Here is a 20,226-nt window from a genome sequence, read left to right as displayed (position 1 = left end):
ATTTATGGTAGGTACAAAACTGTACTATGTTCTTCATCTCACATTGCTGCAGTCCTTACACTTGGGTAGAATCCCAAAGCAGAGGTAAGGGAGGATGGCTAACTACAAGGAAGCAGGAGCTGCCAAAATGCCCTGCAAAACAGCAGTGGCAAAACCAGCCCTGGATTTAGAGTAAAGTGGCAGGTGATAATGCCTAGAGAAAGTATGCACTGAACTCCAAGTAGCTGCCTCCAAAATATCCTTGGTTGCCACTCCCCTCAAAAAGCTGTTGAAGTGGCAGTAGCCCTAGTGGAATGAGGCCTAATCCCAGCTGGAATCTCCTTGCCATGATGGGAATAACAGAAAGCAATGCAAAACCCAATCCACTTAGAAATAGTTTGTTTTGACACAGGCTTGCCCTGAGAACTCAAAGCAAAAGAAACAAACAACTGCTGAGACTGCCTGAACCCTTTAGTTCTGTCCAAATAATAGCAACTGCCTGTGTACATCTAAAGTGTGCAAAATCTTTTCCCCTTTATTTTGGGGATTTGCATAAAAAGTAGGCAAATGAATAGTTTGGTTTAAAGCCACACTAGAAACCACCTTAGGCATAAAGGAAGGATTAGTGCGTAATGATACCCTATCCTTATGGAAAATCAAGAAAGGCTCAACCGCCATAAGGGCCTGCAATTCAGAAACCCTTCTTGCAGAGGTAATGGCCAACAAAAAGCAGTCTTCCATGACAAATATTTCAACTCAGAAGTAGCTGCAGGCTCAAAAGGTTGTAGAGTGAGTTTCTCCAACACAAAATTGAGATCCCAAGCAGGAGTAGGAGCTCTTGTGGGGTCTTATATTCTTTGCCCCTCTAAGAAATTGCTTGAACAAAGGATGAGAAAACAATGGTGGGTCGCAATCATAGTGAGCGAAATTGCTGCAGCATGAACTTTAATAGAAGAGAAAGACAAACCTTTGTCTAGTAACTCAGTAAGATATTGAAGAGCCACACACAAATTAGGCTCAGAAACATCAAAATCTTTGCTGCACTCCAAAATAAAAATCTCTTCCATTTGTCTGCGTACACTTTCCTTGTACTAGGCCTTCTAGCTTCCAAAATAACATTCAAAACTTGCTGAGGAAGTGGAGGCCCACTATGGTTCAAAACAGAATATGCCAGGCTGTTAGGTGCAGAGAGTGAAGCTTGACATTGAGCAAATGGCTGTCCTCCTGAGACAACAGGTGTGGAATCGAAGGCAAAGGCCATGGAGGCTTCCATACCAGACTTCTCAGTAATGGGTACCAGTGCTGTCGAGGCCAATCCGGAGCTATTAAAATCATTCTTGGCTTGTCCTGTCTGACCTTTAGAAGTACCTTTGGGAGGAGAGGCAGAGGTGGAAAGGCATACACATGAAGATTGCTCCAATTGAAAGAAAGAGCATCCACTCTCCAAGCTGTGGGATGAAACCTTTTTGTGCAAAACTTTGGCAGCTGATGGTTTAGTGGAGAAGCGAACAGATCTATGTCTGGAGTTCCCCATGACACTGTCAATTTCTGAAATACATGAGGATCCAATTTCCACTCGTGGGGATCCATAATTCGTCTGCTCAACACATCTGCTAAGGAGTTCTGTGCTCCTGGCAGAAACCTTGCCTGAAGATTGAGCTGTAAACTGAGAGCAGTCTCCCACAAAATCATTGCTTGCCTGCATAGAGGATAAGAATGCGTTCCCCCTTGCTTGTTGATGTACCACATAGTTGTGTTGTCTGTTAGAATCAACACCTGCCCTGGAAGAAGTAATTCCTTGAAAGCTATTAATGCAAACTGGACTGATAACATCTCCTTCATGTTGATATGTAGATGTTGTAGTCTGGCAGGCCACTTGTCTTGTATCCACTTTCCATTTAGATGAGCTCCCCAAGCTTTGTCTGAGGCATCTGTCGTTAAAATCTGACTCGCCTCTGGCCGGGCCACAGAGAGTCCCTTGTTTAGGTGACATTCCTGAGCCCACCACAAAAATTCCTTTTGAATGCAAGGTATTATTTGAATGACAGTGTCCAGATCCTGGCAGTGCTGTGTCCATACATTTTTGAGATACCATTGTAACTTCCTCATATGCAGTTTGGCATTGGGAAGCACCAGAATACAAGATGCCATGAACCCTAAGGCTTGAAGGACTGTCCTTGCAGTCAGCCCGGACTGATGAGATAGTTGATGGAAGTAAAGGGATAGACTCTTTTGTTTGTCCGGGGTTAAAAGGCCATCTGGGATGCTGTATTCAGTCTCACACCCAGAAAGCACATGTCCTGAGAGGGTACTAGACTGGACTTTATTTCGTTCACAGAATACCCCAGGCATCTTAGCACTGCTATCACATATTCCAAATGATGAAGAAGCTCTTCCTTCCTTGAGCCAGAATCATGCAGGCGTCCAAATAAGGCTAAATCTGTGTTCCTTTTAGCCTGAAGAAAGCTATCACTGGAGCCAGAACTTTCGTGAACACTCTGGGCAGTAGATAAGCCAAAGGGCAATGCAGAGAACTGATAGTGAGAAGTCCCAGCTTGAAAGCAGATACTTCCTGCAACTTAGTCTGATAGGAACATGAAGGTAAGCCTCCTTGAGATCCAAAGTAACCATCCAATGATCTTTGCCCAGCAGAGGTAAAAGCTGCTGCAACGTCAACATTTTGAACTTGGGAATGTCCAGATAAGTGTTTAGGATAGATAAATCCAAAATTGGTCTCCACGTGTTCCCCTTCTTTGGTACTAGGAACAGGCGAGAATAAAATCCTAGGCCCACTTCTGGCATAGGGACCGGCTGTATGGCCCCTATTTGGAGCAACAGAGAAACTTGCTTGTGAGCCTCTATTCTTTGTTGAGGAGGAGCGTCTGGCATGCCTTTGAAAGGAGGCAAGGTATGGAAATAAAACCTGTAGCCGTGGTGTATGATATCCAATACCCATCTGTCTTGGGTAATTAAACTCCAATTTTCTTTGAAAAGTGCCAACCTTCCTCCCAAAGGTGCTGCCAGACGAGAAGGCTCTGGCAGCTGAAAAGGTAGGTCATTGGGTCTGTTTACAAAGGACTGACCCCTGCCCTCACCGAAGACTGTGCAGGAGAACTCCCTGTTCTAGGCCTGAAAGAGCCCTGAGCTCTACCCTACCACGTCTAGATCTACCCCTAGACTGGGAATCATAAGAAGGATACGTCCACCCCTTAGTAGGCCAATTTCTACTAAACTTTGGAGGCTGGACCTGCAAGAAATCTTTAACAGTCTGCATAGACTTAGCCTTGTCTTCCATTTTCTTTAAAACTGCCTCAACAGGAGAACCAAACAACACGTCAGATTGCAAAGGAGCATCTAAAATCCTTGTTTTAACATGGTCAGACAAATTCTGATCCCTCAGCCAGGCGTGCCTGCGAAGAACTGACCCAGTGGCAGCCACCCTAGACGAGGCCTGTACAGCATCAAAACCACATTGCAAAGAATGCTTACCCACCTGTTCAGAAACATGTACTAAATCTTGCAATTCTTTACAATCAATACCTTCTGCCAGAGCATCAACCTTAGCCTTCAATTGTGAAAGGAGATAGTTTTGGTATTTCAACATGTGAAACTGGCAATTCAAAGCCCTCATAGCAAGAGTGGAAGAAGTATAAACTTTCTTTCCCCATCTATCCAAGGCCCTGGCTTCTTTGTCTGCAGGAACCGGATTCTTTACAACAGAAGCCTTAACACCTTTAGGCCCCTGGCTAACAGTTTCTGGGTCTGCCCTAGGACTCTTAAAAGAAACTTATGAGCTTCAGGCACCCTGTAATACCTATCGGTTTAACAGGAGCAGGAGGCAAAGAATCAGGATTAAGAGAAGCCTCTGTAAAACATCTTCCACTACATCCAAAACAGGAGGTATAGCCAAAGGCCTATGCTGGGGTAAAACAAAAATTCCCTAAGCCTTTTCCTGGAATCAGAGAAGTCCTGACCTTCCCACTTAAAATGCTCCCTCATGGAATGAAGAGTTTCTGAAAAGAAAAATCCTCAGGAGGAGAAGCAGAAGGAGTAGAATCATCCACATCAGAATCAGAATAAGGAGAGTACTCCTGCAAGTCTTCAGCCGAAGACTCTGAAACATCTGAAGCCTGCTCAAAACTCCCTAGCTCAGGCTCCACCCTAGGTCTCTTATCAGGAGGGGCATAGAACCCTAATCAAAGTAATCAAATCTTCTGCCATTTTAAGCATATGCTTCTGGGCACAGTTCCAGAAGAACTAGGGGTGACACCAATTGAAACTGAACCTGGCCTGGCCCTGGGAGAAGCCTTTGAAACAGAAGGAGAGGGCCTAGCCACCCTAGGAAGGGAGGGGAGTATAGTAACCTGAGAAGGCCCCTCAGCCTGACCTGCCTCCTGAGAGGCCACATCTTGCAATAATAAAGTCTCACCCTGGGAACACAAAGAAACCTCCGGTGGAGCCACCGGCTCCACCGACACCTCTAAAGAACCAGCGTCCGGTACAGACGGTTCTTCTAGCCTAGGCTTAACTGCTTTGTCCTTGCGCTTCTTTGAAGAAGCGGGCGTCGGAGCATCCGACGGCATTTTATAATTGCACCGCTTCCCAAAGACTAACCTGGCACAATCCAACCTTCTCTTTATAGTGCGTTTATTGAATCTAGCACAAGAGCGACAGCCAACAACGTCGTGCTCAGGCCCTAAGCAAGGAATACACAAAGTATGATAATCTCTATGCGGTATCTGTTTCCCACAAGAAATGCAATTATTGACTTTTTCTGACATCCGGTAAATCACTGAGGCAAGAAAAAACTAAAATATTCCCCATCGGGGTACTTAGCCAACTTTGAACTCGGTCTGAAACTTCGAAATCGAAAAATCTCAGAACGCCAACCGGCACTTGCAATGCTGCTTCTGCATCGGACCATGCGGCAAAAGACTGAGGATATGGCGTCGGTCATGCGCATTTGTACCCTGACGTCCTGATGTCAGTCAAATGCGCCTTGACCGACGTCAGCCTTATACTTTGATATTCGGGCCGACCGAGGACAGCGGACTACCCAAGTGTAAGGACTGCAGCAATGTGAGATGAAGAACATCTGCCTCTGATTTTGGGTCTTTGTCCCACATGTTTATTTTTGTCTTTGATGAGAATTCTTGAGTAAACAAGTTGAGAGGTGTGAGGTAAATGCCATTGCACTGAATTGTGTTGTATAATTACAGTACAAATGCACTATCAGTAGGGCAACAGGCCGCATACTTGCTTTTGGTGCATATGGCTGTGGGTTCTTACTTCACACCAGGTAGATCAATTGCTGACACTGCAGTGCAGCATAAGGGGGATGTTCTATACCAAGGTCCCATCTACTTAAGTTGGTGGCAGCTCTGGTGGATGTAAAATATCCCATGGTACCTAGCAAAAAGAGTGGGAAAAGTTTCCCAATGTCCTGGTCAAACTTACCCTAGTAGTAAAAATACCATCTCAGGTCTCCCCTGAAAAGAGCCCACTAGCCTAGTGAGACTAATCTGGTGAACAAGGGATAAATAAAATAAAATAAATAACTAAACAATGTAGCCAACATAATATCTGTTTAAAGGGTTTTTCAAGGTCTTTCAATCAATGCACTAAAAAAAAGACTACAACATTTTAAATCTGCTGATTCTCTACTTGAATACAGTCCACAAATACAACACTGTAATATGAAATTATATGAATGTGCCAGTGATTCACTGGCCTGGCCATGTAACAGAATGCCTAAAACTAATTTGGTTACCTCAGTTGGATACAAATGCCTAACCCAGCAATATGAAACAATGAACTGCTGCAATTATAAAATGCGCAATTCTTATGACAGTATTAACACAAATGTTACAATGTACAGGAACATGCGCAGAAGAAACATGGGGTTGTTAAATGCTGCCACAATACAAATGAAAAAAAAAAGGTACAAAATGCAATTTCATGGCTGTGCAAAAGGAAAAAAATATACCTCTAGAGAAAGTTTTACTAAGTTTAATTAATGATGAAGTTATAAGATGTACTTCAGTTTTTAAAAGAATTTGCATTCTGCAATGGGGGATCTGGTATTATCAGCCAGTTTGAAAAAACGGGACTTCAGATCGCCAGTTGTCAGTTGTGCTTTAATAAAATATATTATATGATGTTTCCATTCAGTGTTTTGGTATAAAGGGGATATCCGGAAACACATTATATATAGTACATTGTACAGATGTTGATATTTATTTTATTTCCATTTAACTACAGTTACGGAAACAATAAATTTTGTTTATTGCAGGTGTGCCTTTGAGGATACTTATAGGAATCTTTTACTATTACATGTATATTTAATATGTTCTATATAATTTGAATGTTTCTATTGCTGTAATTATGCCCATGCCTTCTCTTTCATGACATGAGCGGTAACATTGCTGATGGCTTGGTTTGCTCTGTGTGTGTGTGTGTGTGTGTGTGTGTGTGTGTGTGTGTGTATATATATATATATATATATATATATATATATATATATATATATATATATATATATATACACACACACACATATATATATATATATATATATATATACACACACACACACATACACAATTTTATGTACTTTTGTTCATCCAGGTTTTTTAGAATATGGCTCTTTAAGAATAGATTAGGGAACTAATCTGATTGTTTAATTGAACTATTATTCATATAAAAAGTGTTTTAATTAGCTTAATCATTGTCTGAAGAAGGTGAAGCACTGTCTCCACCGAAAGCGCTAACCTTACTAGTTCTTAATAAACATTTTGGCTTTTATTGGTTTCCCGCTCACTCAGTTTTTTCGCTAGCTTGTTTTGTTTAATTAATGTTGAACAAGTTGTATAATAAAGTGTACTATATTTCTGCATTTTCAGTGTACCACTGCCTCATGGAAGGTAATCTTCTGTATCCCCTCTGTAGTACCAACTCTGGTGGACACATGCATTATTAAACATTTATGAATCAGCTACTGAATAGGACTACTTCTGACAAACTGAAACCTGGTAGTTCATCCTCTTAAGGTTTGTTTCTGAAGTCAGAAGTAATCTAAATCAAACAAGTGAATGGATATAATTCTTCCTAACTTGTCCTGTACTTTTTATGTTATGGGTTGCCCAATTACTGACAGATGCTTTAAAAAATTAGTCAATTACAACATTCCAAACATAAATACCCAGGTGCTGTTTTATGCTAGTGACAGTATTAAGAAATGTTTCTACAAGTCATTAACTGAATCTAGCAGAAAAATGTCCATTTAAGTCCACTTAAAGGAGCAGTCTATAATGCAAAGACAACTATGTAAAGATTTATATTTCAGTTAATGCAGGCACAGTCCTAATTTTCAGCAATGCTCTTTAACAGAAAAATAAATAAAAAGTCAAACATTACCTTGTAAAAGTAACTCAGATGACTGATCCAGCATGAAAAGAGAAAAAAGGGGAAAACATAAAAGAAAGCATGATTAATGAAAATTATATTACACTGTCACAGAAAAACATAAATGAAGCTCAAATTAATGATTCTCAGGCAATGATGTGACTATAAAATTAACGATTCTCAGGCAATGATGTATCAAGTCTGAACTGTGTACAAACTGTATATACCTCCTAGGTAAAAAACATAGTTTTCAGAAACTGCATCATTTTAGTAAATGTCATGAACAATCTGACTTTTTAAAACTATCCACAATATGCTTTGAAGGAAATTATAAAATACAACTCTAAGATGGCAAGGTGGCCAGCAAAATATGCATACACAGAATGTGTCTGTCTGTCTGTCTGTGTGTATGAGTGCGTATACAATGTCTAAAGTGCTGAAGATGTATCAAATTTCCCATTACTCCTGCCTACTCAGACTTTAGTCTGACATTTTGGAAGTCTGACTGAAGCCAGTAAGAGAATGCCTGACAACAGAGCTAAAGACAACGTAACTTCAGATATCTGTACTAATATTTAACTGCATAAAGTGTGTCTAAGAAAGTATCCAGAATTGTAACAAAGTAAAGGAAAAGCATTTTGTGATAAGTACGCAATTAGTAAAATGTCAAAGGCATTAAACTGTTCACTGCTCAAGACAAAGTGAAACAGGAACTCATGTGGCAATTAAAACTGAACTCTTTTAGAAAGCCTGGACTAAACTACTACTGTTCAATTAAAAGTGCACTGGAACTTAGAAAATTGCCACATTGTTTACATGATTAATTGTTATTTTATTTTTTCTACAAATTGGTTTTAAATACCATTTTAAATCATTTGAAATTTAAGTGTATATTTTGTTTCCATCATCATACATATATATATATATTTTTTTTCTGGTTCTCTTTTTTCCACTTTATTCAAAATGATGGTAATAACAATACTAACTAATTATACAATTATATAGGTTTTTAGGGTTCTTGTACACAGACCTGAAGAAGTCTAGAAGGACGAAAGCGATCTTTGTTAACAATAGGTTATGAAAATAGAAACTGATTTTTACATGCAAAATGTATATGTGTATATTTATATATAATTTTTGATCGCAAAATGAACTAAGGTTGATATATTTCCAGCCATGTAGTATATTGCCTTGTATAAAATCACAGACTTAATAATTTGGTTAAATAAGATGTACCATTAAAGTACATTAGGGCTATATATTATCATGACAGCTACTAGGTAGGGCAGGACCAGCTCGAATGTCACACTGATGGGGGAAGGGATGTGAATTTAACATGTGTACCAATAACACTTTGTTTTACAGCACAATAAACCACCCATGCCTGATAAAAAGTATATATATATATATATATATTTAGAAAGCTTGTGAGGAAATTACTACTCTATTTTTGTTTTACTTGGATCGCTTGTCTGTGTACTTAATAAAGGTTTTTCGACTGGAAACAGACTGCCTGCCTTCCTTGGATTACTTTCGAATACTTAGTAATGCTGTAGAATTATATATTTTCTATTATTACTTTTTGACTTGACGAGTTTACGTTCGCTACTTCTACTACTATTGTCTGATCTGATTAATATACAGTGATTAACTAGAAATATATGGACTGAAAATCTTCCACACAGAGAAGTTTCTTACACTGTTTTGTTAATGTTCTAGATGAATACAGCCTCAGTCAAACAATTTGTTGTAGTTGGTGTCAACCCCCCCGAGACAATACATGGAACTAAACAGGGTGTTGTGATGGAGAAAACATGTCACTGGTACCCAAAAAGTGCTCAGAGCAAAATCTATCAATGACTTTAGTGACTTGACACAAGACAATCAAGGTTAGACCCACTGGTGAAAAAAGTAAGTTGTCAGTTGCAAAAAAATACTCAGTACGATTGGAAGGCACTTTAGGGGCCTTGAATAAGCATCATGAGAGGGGGACTATAACCCACTTGGGGCAATAATAAAAAAAAAATGTAAATATGCAATCGAGGGTAGTAGGGTCAGCTTTATTACAAAAACAATGATCCAAGTGGGGGCACTATTAATTCACCTGAGGATGCTGAAAATAAAATGGGGACGTGTTTGGAGTGCCTGACAACTGAGAAGGTGACTTAATGCTCTACTCAGCCCTGAAGATAACCGATAACATGCTCATGTTGCAGAAGTCTAACATGCATCAGTACATGAGCGAGAGAGAAACACATTCCCAACTGTGATAAGTGTGATTTTCCGGGTTAGAGTTAGAGATCAGGTGACCACATGAGCACATAAAGTCTGTTTTTTAGGCAAGGAGCACACACACTTTCCAATGTTGGTTTGGCTTTTCCCGGTTAGGGGTCACCACAGCGGAACTCCGGTCCGCTAATGATTGGCAGTAGATTTTTATGGTGCCGAGTTGCCAGCCCGATGCCCAGCCTTCAGCGAAGGCACGCCCATTCGCGCATGTCTTTCGGAGGCCACTTGACCGTGGGGAGGACATGCAGACTCCACACAGAAGGCACTCCAGCCGAGAATCGAACAGGAGAACCTCTTGCTGTGAGGCAACAATTCTACCGCTTGTACCACCGCAGCTATTAATAAACTGAAAACAAGTGAACTAGCAAGTGTGTCTCAAAAGAGCTTCTTACCATGGGAAGCATGCATCTCTTATCCCACAAATGGTGATGCTTGAAAGGTCCAAAGAAGATGTGCCCTTTCAGATAGTCAGCCTCACTAACAAATCTGGAGTCATGCAACACAACAGGAAAATTACATTCAGTTATAAATTCACTGCAATGGAACCCAGTGAAATAAGAGTGAATGATCTATGCATTTCCACTGCCAAACATTTCAGAGGATCAAAACTGCTGATATGTACTCCATTAATGTTTTTTCAGTAAAAATGCACGTGTGTGTAAAATGGGAAAATGTATACAAAATATTAAACTTTCTTAAGCTAAGATGCGACAGACATGCAAAATGTGAAAAGCTGTATAAAATATGCAATTTTTCACAAAAGTAGCAGGAAAGATGTGGAATGTGTCACTCCAAACAAAACACATACTTTTTTTTTCTGCAGAACTGCAGCAGTGACTTATACTGCTTCATATACAAACTAGCCAAGTCTATTTCCTTTCTAAAGCTATGTTACCTGATTTTGGATTGCAACTTTAAGTTAAGTTCAAAATTTGACTTGGCAGGGGAAGTAAAGGAACCAAGTCAACAATGTAGAAAAGGGAGAAATGAACAAACTAAATCTTCAAGAGTGTTACCTCAACATAGGACACCCCGCTGAGGCTTCACATTAATGTGTTTTCTTTCTATGTTCAGAGCTCTGTTCACTCAAGTAAAGATTGTGTTTTGCTCTTGGAATTATCATATGATGTGCATTTGAAAAGGTACACTATCTGTGTCAATCATTAATGAGTTCATGTCTATGGACTTTTGCCTGCAATTTATTTGCAGGTTAGACCAGGACTGATTATATTCATCTTCAGTTAGGTCAGTGTTAGAACTACCTAGCTGAAAAGTCAAGAGTTTTTCTAGTGCCATACCATCTTTCTGTTCAAACTTTTTTCTTTTAAATTTCTCTCTACATGTATTTGCCTGACTGCATATTTAAGTTTTTAACCACACTGCCTTTTTAATGGAAATCATTTTATTATTAAACCTCAAAAGCTTAAGGCTTACTGCTTACTAATGTACATAAAGGCAACTGCAGAAAAGGTTTTAACTGTAGACAACCATCTTTTCAAAGTTAAAAATAATACTAAACTGTAGCTACCATTTTAGGAATGCACATTAATCATGTCTTGGATGTATGAGAATGGTTTGTATGGTGACAAAGTTTTTGTAAAAGCATAAAGGGTTTATGGCACTGAAAGGTATTACTAGGCCCTCTTGCAAATCCTTCTGCATGTGAATGTAATAATCTACCCAAGATACAGGTACTTTTGGTAAGCTATCGCTCTGCAACATTGGGCTGACAGGAAGTTAGGTAAATCCCTGGGAAGCCAATGGTTACAACTTTGCTCTTAGATGTACAGTGCACAGCCTAATTGGTATGGCTGGTACAACTTGCAGTCCAAAGCAGTAGTGCGCATTTGATATAGCTTTTAAAGCCAAATGCCTCACTATTATAATATTCAGAACTGCTGGGGACAGTGGTGCAGAGTTAAAGCCAGTACCCTCAGACTAACCAATATGTCAAGCTATGAATCTCATACGTATGCCTTTTTAAAATGAAAATCAGTGTGACCTGACAGGTATTGTTTAAGCAACACATCACACAAAGGTTTTACAAAAATACCAAAACAAGTGCTAAATTCTGAGCATATCTACACAATCCTGTCTTGGTTTGTGATTTGTTGTGGAGTTGACTGGTAAGAGAAGTTTTATTTATTTTTACCGTTAAAAGGAGGTGCGACTGTGAGCTATAGTGAAATTACAACTTCTGTCTGGCTGGTTGAACTTATATGGTCAGACCAACTTTAGTGTATTTTATTATTTAGTTGGATATTGCTGGTATAACTTTGTCATAGAAGCTGATTTAAGTTCCTTTGAATTCTTTGCTACTGACTTTGTGTAATTTTTTTCCTTTGCAATATTTTATTCAATTAAAGCTGAATATGGATTCCTTAAATGAGTACGCAATTAACGATTTGTTATTGTACAAGTATCTTGTACAGTGTAACAAATGCTATGCATATTTTAAGGTAACAGCTGATAACACTGATGATATTTGTTCCTCGTGTCAAAAGTTGGATGATTTGCTTACCATTGTTAGAAGTAAATCTCGACTTGATGATGATTGCACATGTGTAATTGGCATGGCTTGGAGAACTGTTGTATCATATATTAATGACTGGACTGTTGAACTAAATGATGTTAGGCATAGAACAAATAGAACAGATTTAGGAAATGACTCATATTTTCTGCAAAGAACATTCAACCCCTGTGAAACATGATGATGCCACTGAGAACTATGGAATTGTGGACGCAAGTACGCAGCAATCTGAGGCTCCAGTTTGTTTAGAAGGAAACAAAAAAAGAAAGAAATGAAGAAGTTCTCAACAAATAAGGAAGAAAAAGAAACTAACTAATGACTGTAAAGGAAAGAGAATACGTAGTAAAAAGGATTCTGATTTGTTATGTAACACACTGGTGACAGGGAATGAAGATATCTGTATCAGAAAACCCTCAGTCTACAGAAAAAGGCATCACCTTTCCAATGGAAAAGGTAGAAAAAAAGAGGCAAGGGGCAGGTGAAAAGGAAGAAATCAAAACTGAATGTGTGAGGATTGTAGAACATTACTGTAAGAAAAAAGGAGAGAAAGACAGATGTTGACTACATGGCTCAAGCTGTGTGTTTACAATGCCAGCTGGATGAGAATTTAATACACAATGAAAACAGTGGAATTAAGACTAATCGTGATGAAGATCTATCCTTCGTAACAACTGATAGAGCAGAAGTTACTGTATTAGAAGCTGAAGATTCTTCAGAGATGATCAGCAAAGATATTCTTGTAATTGGTGATTCATTTATTAGAAGAACTGATACTTATATCTGCAGAGATGACAATGAACATCGAGTAGTGTTATGCTTGCCAGGAGCAAAAATAGAAGATGTCAAACAAGCCTTGGAATGCCTTAATGTAAGGAAGCATGGATCTGTTTTTATTCATGTTGGTACAAATGATGTCACCAACAAAGATTCTCTGACTGTTAGTCCCCGGGAACTGACAGCCCTCCTAGATAGTAAAGCTTGCACTGGTGTTAGGACATATTTTTTCACAAATCACCCTTAGAAAGGATAGTCAGGTCACTGTGAATGAAAGGACTTTTTGGATAAACACCTACATGGAAAAAATGTCCCTTTTAAAAAATGGAAATGTGTAGAGCATCTAAGCCTTCTTTTGGGCACACGTGTTCAGACAGGATGGTGTGCATTTGTCTAGATCAGGGAAGAGAATTTTTGCAGCAGATATGTTACAATATTTGACAAACACTAGCCAGGATTTTTGCCAGGTCAAAAATGTAACAGTTCACAGACAGCAACATTTGATGCATCTCTGATGGCTGTTAATGCTAGGAGCATTAATAATGTTTTTTTTATTAGAAAATGTGCTACGTTCCCACAACATTGATGTTGTTATTGTTTGTGAAACATGGTTAAAGAACAATGACTGGAAACCAATTCTGACAGGGTATAAATGTTTTTAATGTAACAGACAATCTAACAAAAAATCAGGTGGAGGTGTTACGATAGGGATTAAAGACAGTTATGAGACCTGTGATGACTACATGTTCAATGATAACACCAATACTATAGACTGTGCAACTGTGACAATAAAGACAACCCTGGAACATATAACAATTGGAGTGTATAGACCACCAAAGTTAAGTGCAGATGACCTAGAGGAATTCATACATTTCTTACATGAAACACAGGAGGGAATAATAATATTAGCTGGGGACTTAAATTTACCAGGAACAGACTGAAATAATACGATTCAACAACATTAGTTAAATTATTCACAGAGTATATTCAGGAACAACAAATGCTTCAGATTGTAAAAAAAACCTACCAGAAATGGAATATACTAGATATTGTTTGTGTTCTCAAAGAAATTACTGTAACTTCAAGTCAAGTTTTACCACCATTGATGTGCAGTGATCGTGTATTCACTGTTGCAGTCATCACAAGGGCTAAGCCTCTCAGAAAATCTAAACAGCTGCTAGTTGGCTTTGCTGCAGGGGCAGAGGGGAAGGCCATTTCAAAGCAAACCATTTCTAAATGGATAGCCCATTCTATTCATTTCTGCTATAAGCACCATGGAAAACCTACCCCACAGGGGATAAGATCACATTCCACCAGGGCTGCATCTACCTCTACAGCCTTTCTCAGAAGTGTCCCTACCAGGGACATCCTAGAAGCTGCTACCTGGAGCCCTGCACATACCTTCACCAAGCATTACCACATGCCTATTTTTTCTAAATCCAGAGCTGGTTTTGCCACTGCAGTCTTGCAGGGCTTAATAGCTGGCCCTAATGCTCTCTAACTTCCTCCTCCCTTCCTTAGCTTTGGGAATCAACCCAAATGTGAAGACTGCAACAGTGAAACATGAAGAACATAGTACAGTTGTGTACACTTATAAATGTAGATGTTCGAGTGTATTCACTGTTGCAGTCCTGGTTACCCTCCCTCCAGCCCCCTGACTTTTTCTGGCTCTACCTTTCCTTCTTCTTTGGTGTATTTAAGCTTTCCGGTGTATTTGCTTTTTGATGACAGGGTACCATAACATGTAATTGCTTCCCATTGTGGGGGCACCTGACATCTGGTTCAAGAAAAACTGATGTAATGGCGTCGGCTGCATGTTTTATACCCCTGACGACCTGACGTCATGGAAGAAGAGACAGCATCCGATGCAGGAATCCAAGACTCTGGTATTCAGGCCGGGTGAGGGCAATCTGCAGGCAGATAACCCAAATGTGATGACTGCAACAGTGAAACACGAAGAACATCTTCAATGTGCAGAGATTGCTGAGGCATGAATCTTTATTGAGGAGAAGGAAAGGCCCCTGCCAAGCGGTTCAGCCAGGTAGTCTAGTATAACTGGGACATAGAAACTCCCTTGGCCTGGTGCCAGAGACTGAACCTCTTCCACTTATCTGCATAAGATTTCCTGGTGCTCGGGTGTTTGGCTTCTCTGAGGACTTCCAAGACCTGTGTACTGAGGAGGGCAGATTGATGTAGATTTAGGCTATAAGCCAAGCTGCCAAATTGAGGGTTTGCAGGTGTGGATGCAGGAATTTCCCCTTGCCCTGAGTCAGAATGTTTGGGATCTGCTGTAGGTGCCAAGGGGGGGACTGTGACAGACAGAGTAGACGGGGATACCAGTGGTGTCTGGGCCAGTCCGGTGCAGTCGGAATGATTCTTGTTTTTTCTTCCTTTACCTTTATTAACACTCTTGGAAGGAGAAGCAGGGGAGGGAATGCATAGGCTGAGAATAGTGTCCAAGGGAAGGACAGGGCATCCACTGTCCAAGCCCTGTAGTGATATTCCCTCATGCAGAACTTGCTGAGAAGGTGGTTGGTGGGTGAAGCAAAAAGGTCGACTTCTGGGGTCCTCCAATCTTGGATTATCTGGGTGAAGGTCGACCTGTTGAGTTGCCACTCGTGAGGATCCAGTACTTGCCTGCTCGATTGGTCTGCCAGAGTGCTTTGTGAGCCTGGAAGGTACTGGGCTATCAGATGTAAGTTCATAGAAGCTGCCATGGACCATAGTGTCATGGTCCGTCTGCACAGGGGGTAAGAATGAGTTCCCCCCTGCTTGTTGATGTACCACATTACTGTGGTGTTGTCTGTCCTGATAGAGAGAGTTCCTCGAGAGAGAAGGGGTTTGAAAACCATCAAGGCCTGCTGCACTGATAGCATTTCTTTTCAATTTATGTGCAGGGATAGTTGCTGTTGGTTCCATTGCCCCTGAATGCATTTGCCCTCCAGGTGGGCCCCCCAGGCATACTCTGAGGTCTGTAGTGAGGCTTCGGGTGGCAGGGTGTGGTAGAAAGGGAAGCCCCTTGTTCTGAGCACAGGCTTTGACTCACCAAAGGAACTGTGTTGTTAAGCAGGGGATCAGGGGAAGTGTAGTTTCCAGATCCTGTGAATGTCGACACCAAAGGCTCTTTAGATACCATTATAGTAGTCTCATATGCAGTCTGGCATATGGAATGAGAATAATGCAGGAAGCCATGTACCCCAGGGCTTGCAGGATTTTCCTTGCAGTGAGCTGGGGCATGTTGGCTAGTTGCCTGAAGCAAGCTGGGAGAAAGTTTTGCTTTTCTGGCGTGAGATATGCCATCTGGGATGTTGTGTCTAAAGTTGCTCCCAGGAAAACAATCTTTCTTGTGGATACTAGGTTTGACTTCTTTTTGTTGACTGTGTACCCCAATGAGTTGAGAAGTTTTATTACAAAGGCTAGGTCTTGCAGCAATTTGTCCTGGGTATCTGCTTGAATGTGACAGTCATCCAGGTATGGGTAAATTTGTATTTTTCTTTGCCTGCAGAAGGCAATAGCAGGTGCAAGGCATTTTGTGAACACTCTGGGTGCAGTACATAAGCCAAAGGGCAGAGCAGAGAACTGAAAGTACTGACAGCCTGCTCTGAAACGCAGGTATTTTCTGCATGAGTCTCTGACAGGGATATGAAGGTATACTTCCTTTAGATCCAGAGTAACCAGCCAAGCGTCCTTGGTTAACATGGGTAGAAGCTGCTGGAGGGTGAGCATTTTGAATTTTGGGATGTTTAGGAAGCTGTTGAGGGTGGATAAATCCAGAATGGGTCACCAAGTGCCTTCCTTTCTGGGAACTAGAAAAAGTCTCGAGTAAAACCCTAGATCCACCTACACTTCTGGAACGGGTTCTACTGCTCTCATAGAGAGTAAGGTAAGGATAAGGTTTTGAGCCTCTGCCCGCTGGTTTGGAGGGTGGTGTGGGTACCCTTTGGCTGTAGGTAGGGTGTGAAAGGAGAATTTGTAACCATGAGAAACTATTTTTAGGACCCATTCGTCATCTGTGATAGTTGCCCAGAAGTGAGAGAAGTTTGAGAGCCTTCCTCCGACGGGTAGGGTCCGAGTGGAGTGATTGAGTGTTTTTACTACTAAAGGAAGGTGGTTTGGAACTCCCTGGTTTAGGGGTGGCCGAGGGCCACTGTTTAGATCTCTGAGAGCCCTGAGGAAAGGATCTGGATGTTTTGCTGCTTCTAGACCTAGGTTGGCTTTGCTTTGAGGTTGCAGGAAAGGCCCAATGCTTAGAAGGATAGTGTCTGCTGAATCTCTGTGGCTGTATTTGCAAGAAATCTTTAACAGTCTGCATAGATTTGGCTTTTTCCTCCATCTTTTTAAGCACTTCTGCTTTGTTACCAAAAAGTTTGCCTTTATGCAAGGGTGCATCCAAAAGTTTAGATTTCACATTGTCTGGCAGGGGCCGTTTCCTAAGCCATGCATGTCTACGAATGACAGATCCTGAGGCTGATGCCCTGCAAGAGGCTTCTAAAGCATCAAACCCACAGTGCAAGGAATGTTTGGTTACCTGGCAGGCTGAATGCATTAATTCCTGCAATTCTTTAGATTCTACCATAGCTGGAAAGGTAGCAATCTTTTTGGTTAATAGGTCCAAAATATGCTGCTGATATACTTTATCATGTGAAACTGACAATTAAGTGCTCTAATAGCAAGGGTAGCTGAGGTATACACCTTTTTCCCCATCTATCCAGAGCTCTGGATTCTCTATCAGAAAGGGTAGGATTTTTTACTGCAGTAGCATTAACCCCTTTGGGGCCTTGGGAGATAACCTCTGGATCAGCAGCAGTGTTTCTGAATAGAAAACTATGAGAGTCAGGGACTCTGTAATATCTGTCAGGTTTTCTGGGAGCAGGCAGGATGGCTTCAGGACTTAAGCTGGTCTCAAGGTATACATCATCTACCACTTCTAAAACAGGAGGAATGGCCAAAGGCCTGTGTTGGGGTAGGTCCAAAAATGTTCCAAGTCTCTTCTTAGATAGAGAGTAGTCCTGACTCTCCCATTTGAAATGCTCCCTGAGAGTATGCAATGTTTCCCCACATGAGAAATCCTCAGGAGGGAAGGCTGAGGGAATTAAGTCCTCAGCATCTGAATCCTCATAAGCAGACAGTGTCTGCATTTCTTCTGGTTCAACAGAAGATACAGATAGTTCAGAATCTGATTCTGGCACAGGTTCAGGGGACAGGTCTCTCTCTTTTTTTTTTTTTTTTGTTTGGCAGTTGTAGGTTGAGATCCCCTAATAAGGTAAATGAGATCCTCTGCCATTCTAAGCATTTGGAGTGTGGTAATAAAGCAGAGGTCGTCGGTTGACTTTGAAAAGTTTTTCACAGCATAGATTTGCTCGTAATTCACAATGATTCCAGAGGTTTTGCAACAGTGGTAGTTGGGGCTGAGGTAGTCGGTTTGGATCTGTATTGGTAGTATGAAGGGCCTCCTCGGAAGCCTGTGCTGCTCAGTGGCTCTGCACCCATACAAAGCAGAGACGACAGCAGGATCACTAATGGAGGTCGAGGCATGCGGCATGGCAAACTCCGAAAGGGTCTCAACAGAGGCCTGCAATGAAAGAGAAGCGGGAGTCAGGGACTGCGAAAGCATCTCACTGAGGCCCGGAGAACCGACAACTAATTTAGCGGTAGTGTCGTCGGATGATTTAGTCCTTTGCGTTCTGTCTCTGTCTTTATCTTTACGCTTTTTCAGATCATCAGCTGTCGAATGGCTGACGGGCACCATACCGGGAAACTTCAGAGTAAGACGAAAATGCCTAGCTAGAATTTTAGCCCATTGATGAATAGTACGCTGGTTGAACAAAGCACAGAAATGGCAATTGGGAATGTCGTGCTCAAGGCCTAGGCAAGTAATACAGTAAGAATGAAAATCTCTATGAGGTATCTTTTTTTCTGCAGGCGAGACCATTATTAACCTTCTCTGACATCAGTTAGAGCAAAAAAAAAAGGATCCCCAATGGGGTACTTAGCTTTCGAACACTTCACTTCAGTTCGGAAAATGAGGACAGGTAAACGGCCGACTGGCACTCATGTGAACTGCTTCTGCTTCGGGCTCTGCGGCAAGAAAGACTGATGTAATGGCATCGGCTGCCTCTCTTTATACCTCTGATGACCTGACGTCAGTCTGCAGGCGACAGCAACCGACGCCCGAATATAAAGCCTCTGGTATTCTGGCCGGCTGAGGGGCTATCCGGGCAGGGATAACCCAAATGTGATGACTGCAGCAGTGAAACATGAAGAACATCTATAGGTTGTATAAAACGATTTATAAAGTCTAGGAAATCAAACATAATGAAGTCATTGTTTGTTGGTTACATTAGACCCAAACTTGAGTATGGAATAACAATATGGACACCCTATAGGAAAACAAGCATGAATAAACTGGAAAGAGTACATTGGAAATATACCAAGGGCATCCATGGATGTGAAAAATCTAAGTTATTATGAAAGACTAAAATATCTTTACTTGTACAGTGTCTCTTACAGATATTTAAGAGAAGATCTTATTCAGGTATATAGGGCATTTAGGGACAACTACCTCTGGGAATGTTTTGGGTTATCAAAACGTACTAGAGAATCATCAGATAACCTATGTAGAAGATTCTATAGGAATGAGAAATGTACTAATTGGTTCTCTGACAGAGTAGCTGATGCTTGGAACAGACTACCAAATTACATTAAAGCAAGTACTAGTTTAGATATTTTTAAGAACAGCCTGGACATTTATTATGGGAACAAGTGTTTTGGTATATTGGCAAGCTAGAAGGGCATTAATACCCGTGCTTGAAATATTTGTATGTATGTATACTGAGCAACTCTGCACAAGAATGAATGACAAGGACAGCTGATAAATACTACAGAAAAATAGACAAATTAATCAATGCGAGTAAAGTGACTGAAAGCAATAGTTATAGTGTCTTAGAAAACAGTGAAATATGACACTGATCCTGAAAGAGGTGATTTAATGTCTTTGGAATTGCATCATTCCAGCTGAGTTGCACACAAAATGTTGGGATTACCACCAAAATAGTAAGAATGGCACTATACACAGAGGGGTACATAGGAAACAGTACTGCCCATGACTTCTGTTATTAAGTATAAGAAAAATATTTCCAAAGAGATACACGAAAGAATCAGCGGTACAGCTCAAGATATCTTCTTTTTTCAGCTGCTCCCATTAGGGGTCGCCAGAGCGGATCATCTGTTTCCATTTCTTCCTGTCCTCT

The 20,226-nt window shown here is 40.8% G+C and overlaps 1 protein-coding gene across 1 annotated transcript in view; it reads right to left on the bottom strand.

The window, feature by feature from the left end:
- Window positions 1-20,226, bottom strand: part of LOC122792910 (caspase-8-like) — a 743,641-nt gene that overhangs the window by 265,179 nt on the left and 458,236 nt on the right. The window contains exon 5 of the mRNA XM_044060467.1: window positions 7,396-7,417. Within this exon, the coding sequence (XP_043916402.1) occupies window positions 7,396-7,417 (22 nt within the window). The remainder of the gene's footprint in view (window positions 1-7,395; window positions 7,418-20,226) is intronic.

This window comes from Protopterus annectens, chromosome 2.part0, assembly GCF_019279795.1.
Source record: "Protopterus annectens isolate FY-2018-M chromosome 2.part0, PAN1.0, whole genome shotgun sequence".
Taxonomy (NCBI): domain Eukaryota; kingdom Metazoa; phylum Chordata; order Ceratodontiformes; family Protopteridae; genus Protopterus; species Protopterus annectens.
Note: the sequence above shows the minus strand (reverse complement) of the source record. Positions and strands in the feature narration are given on the sequence as shown.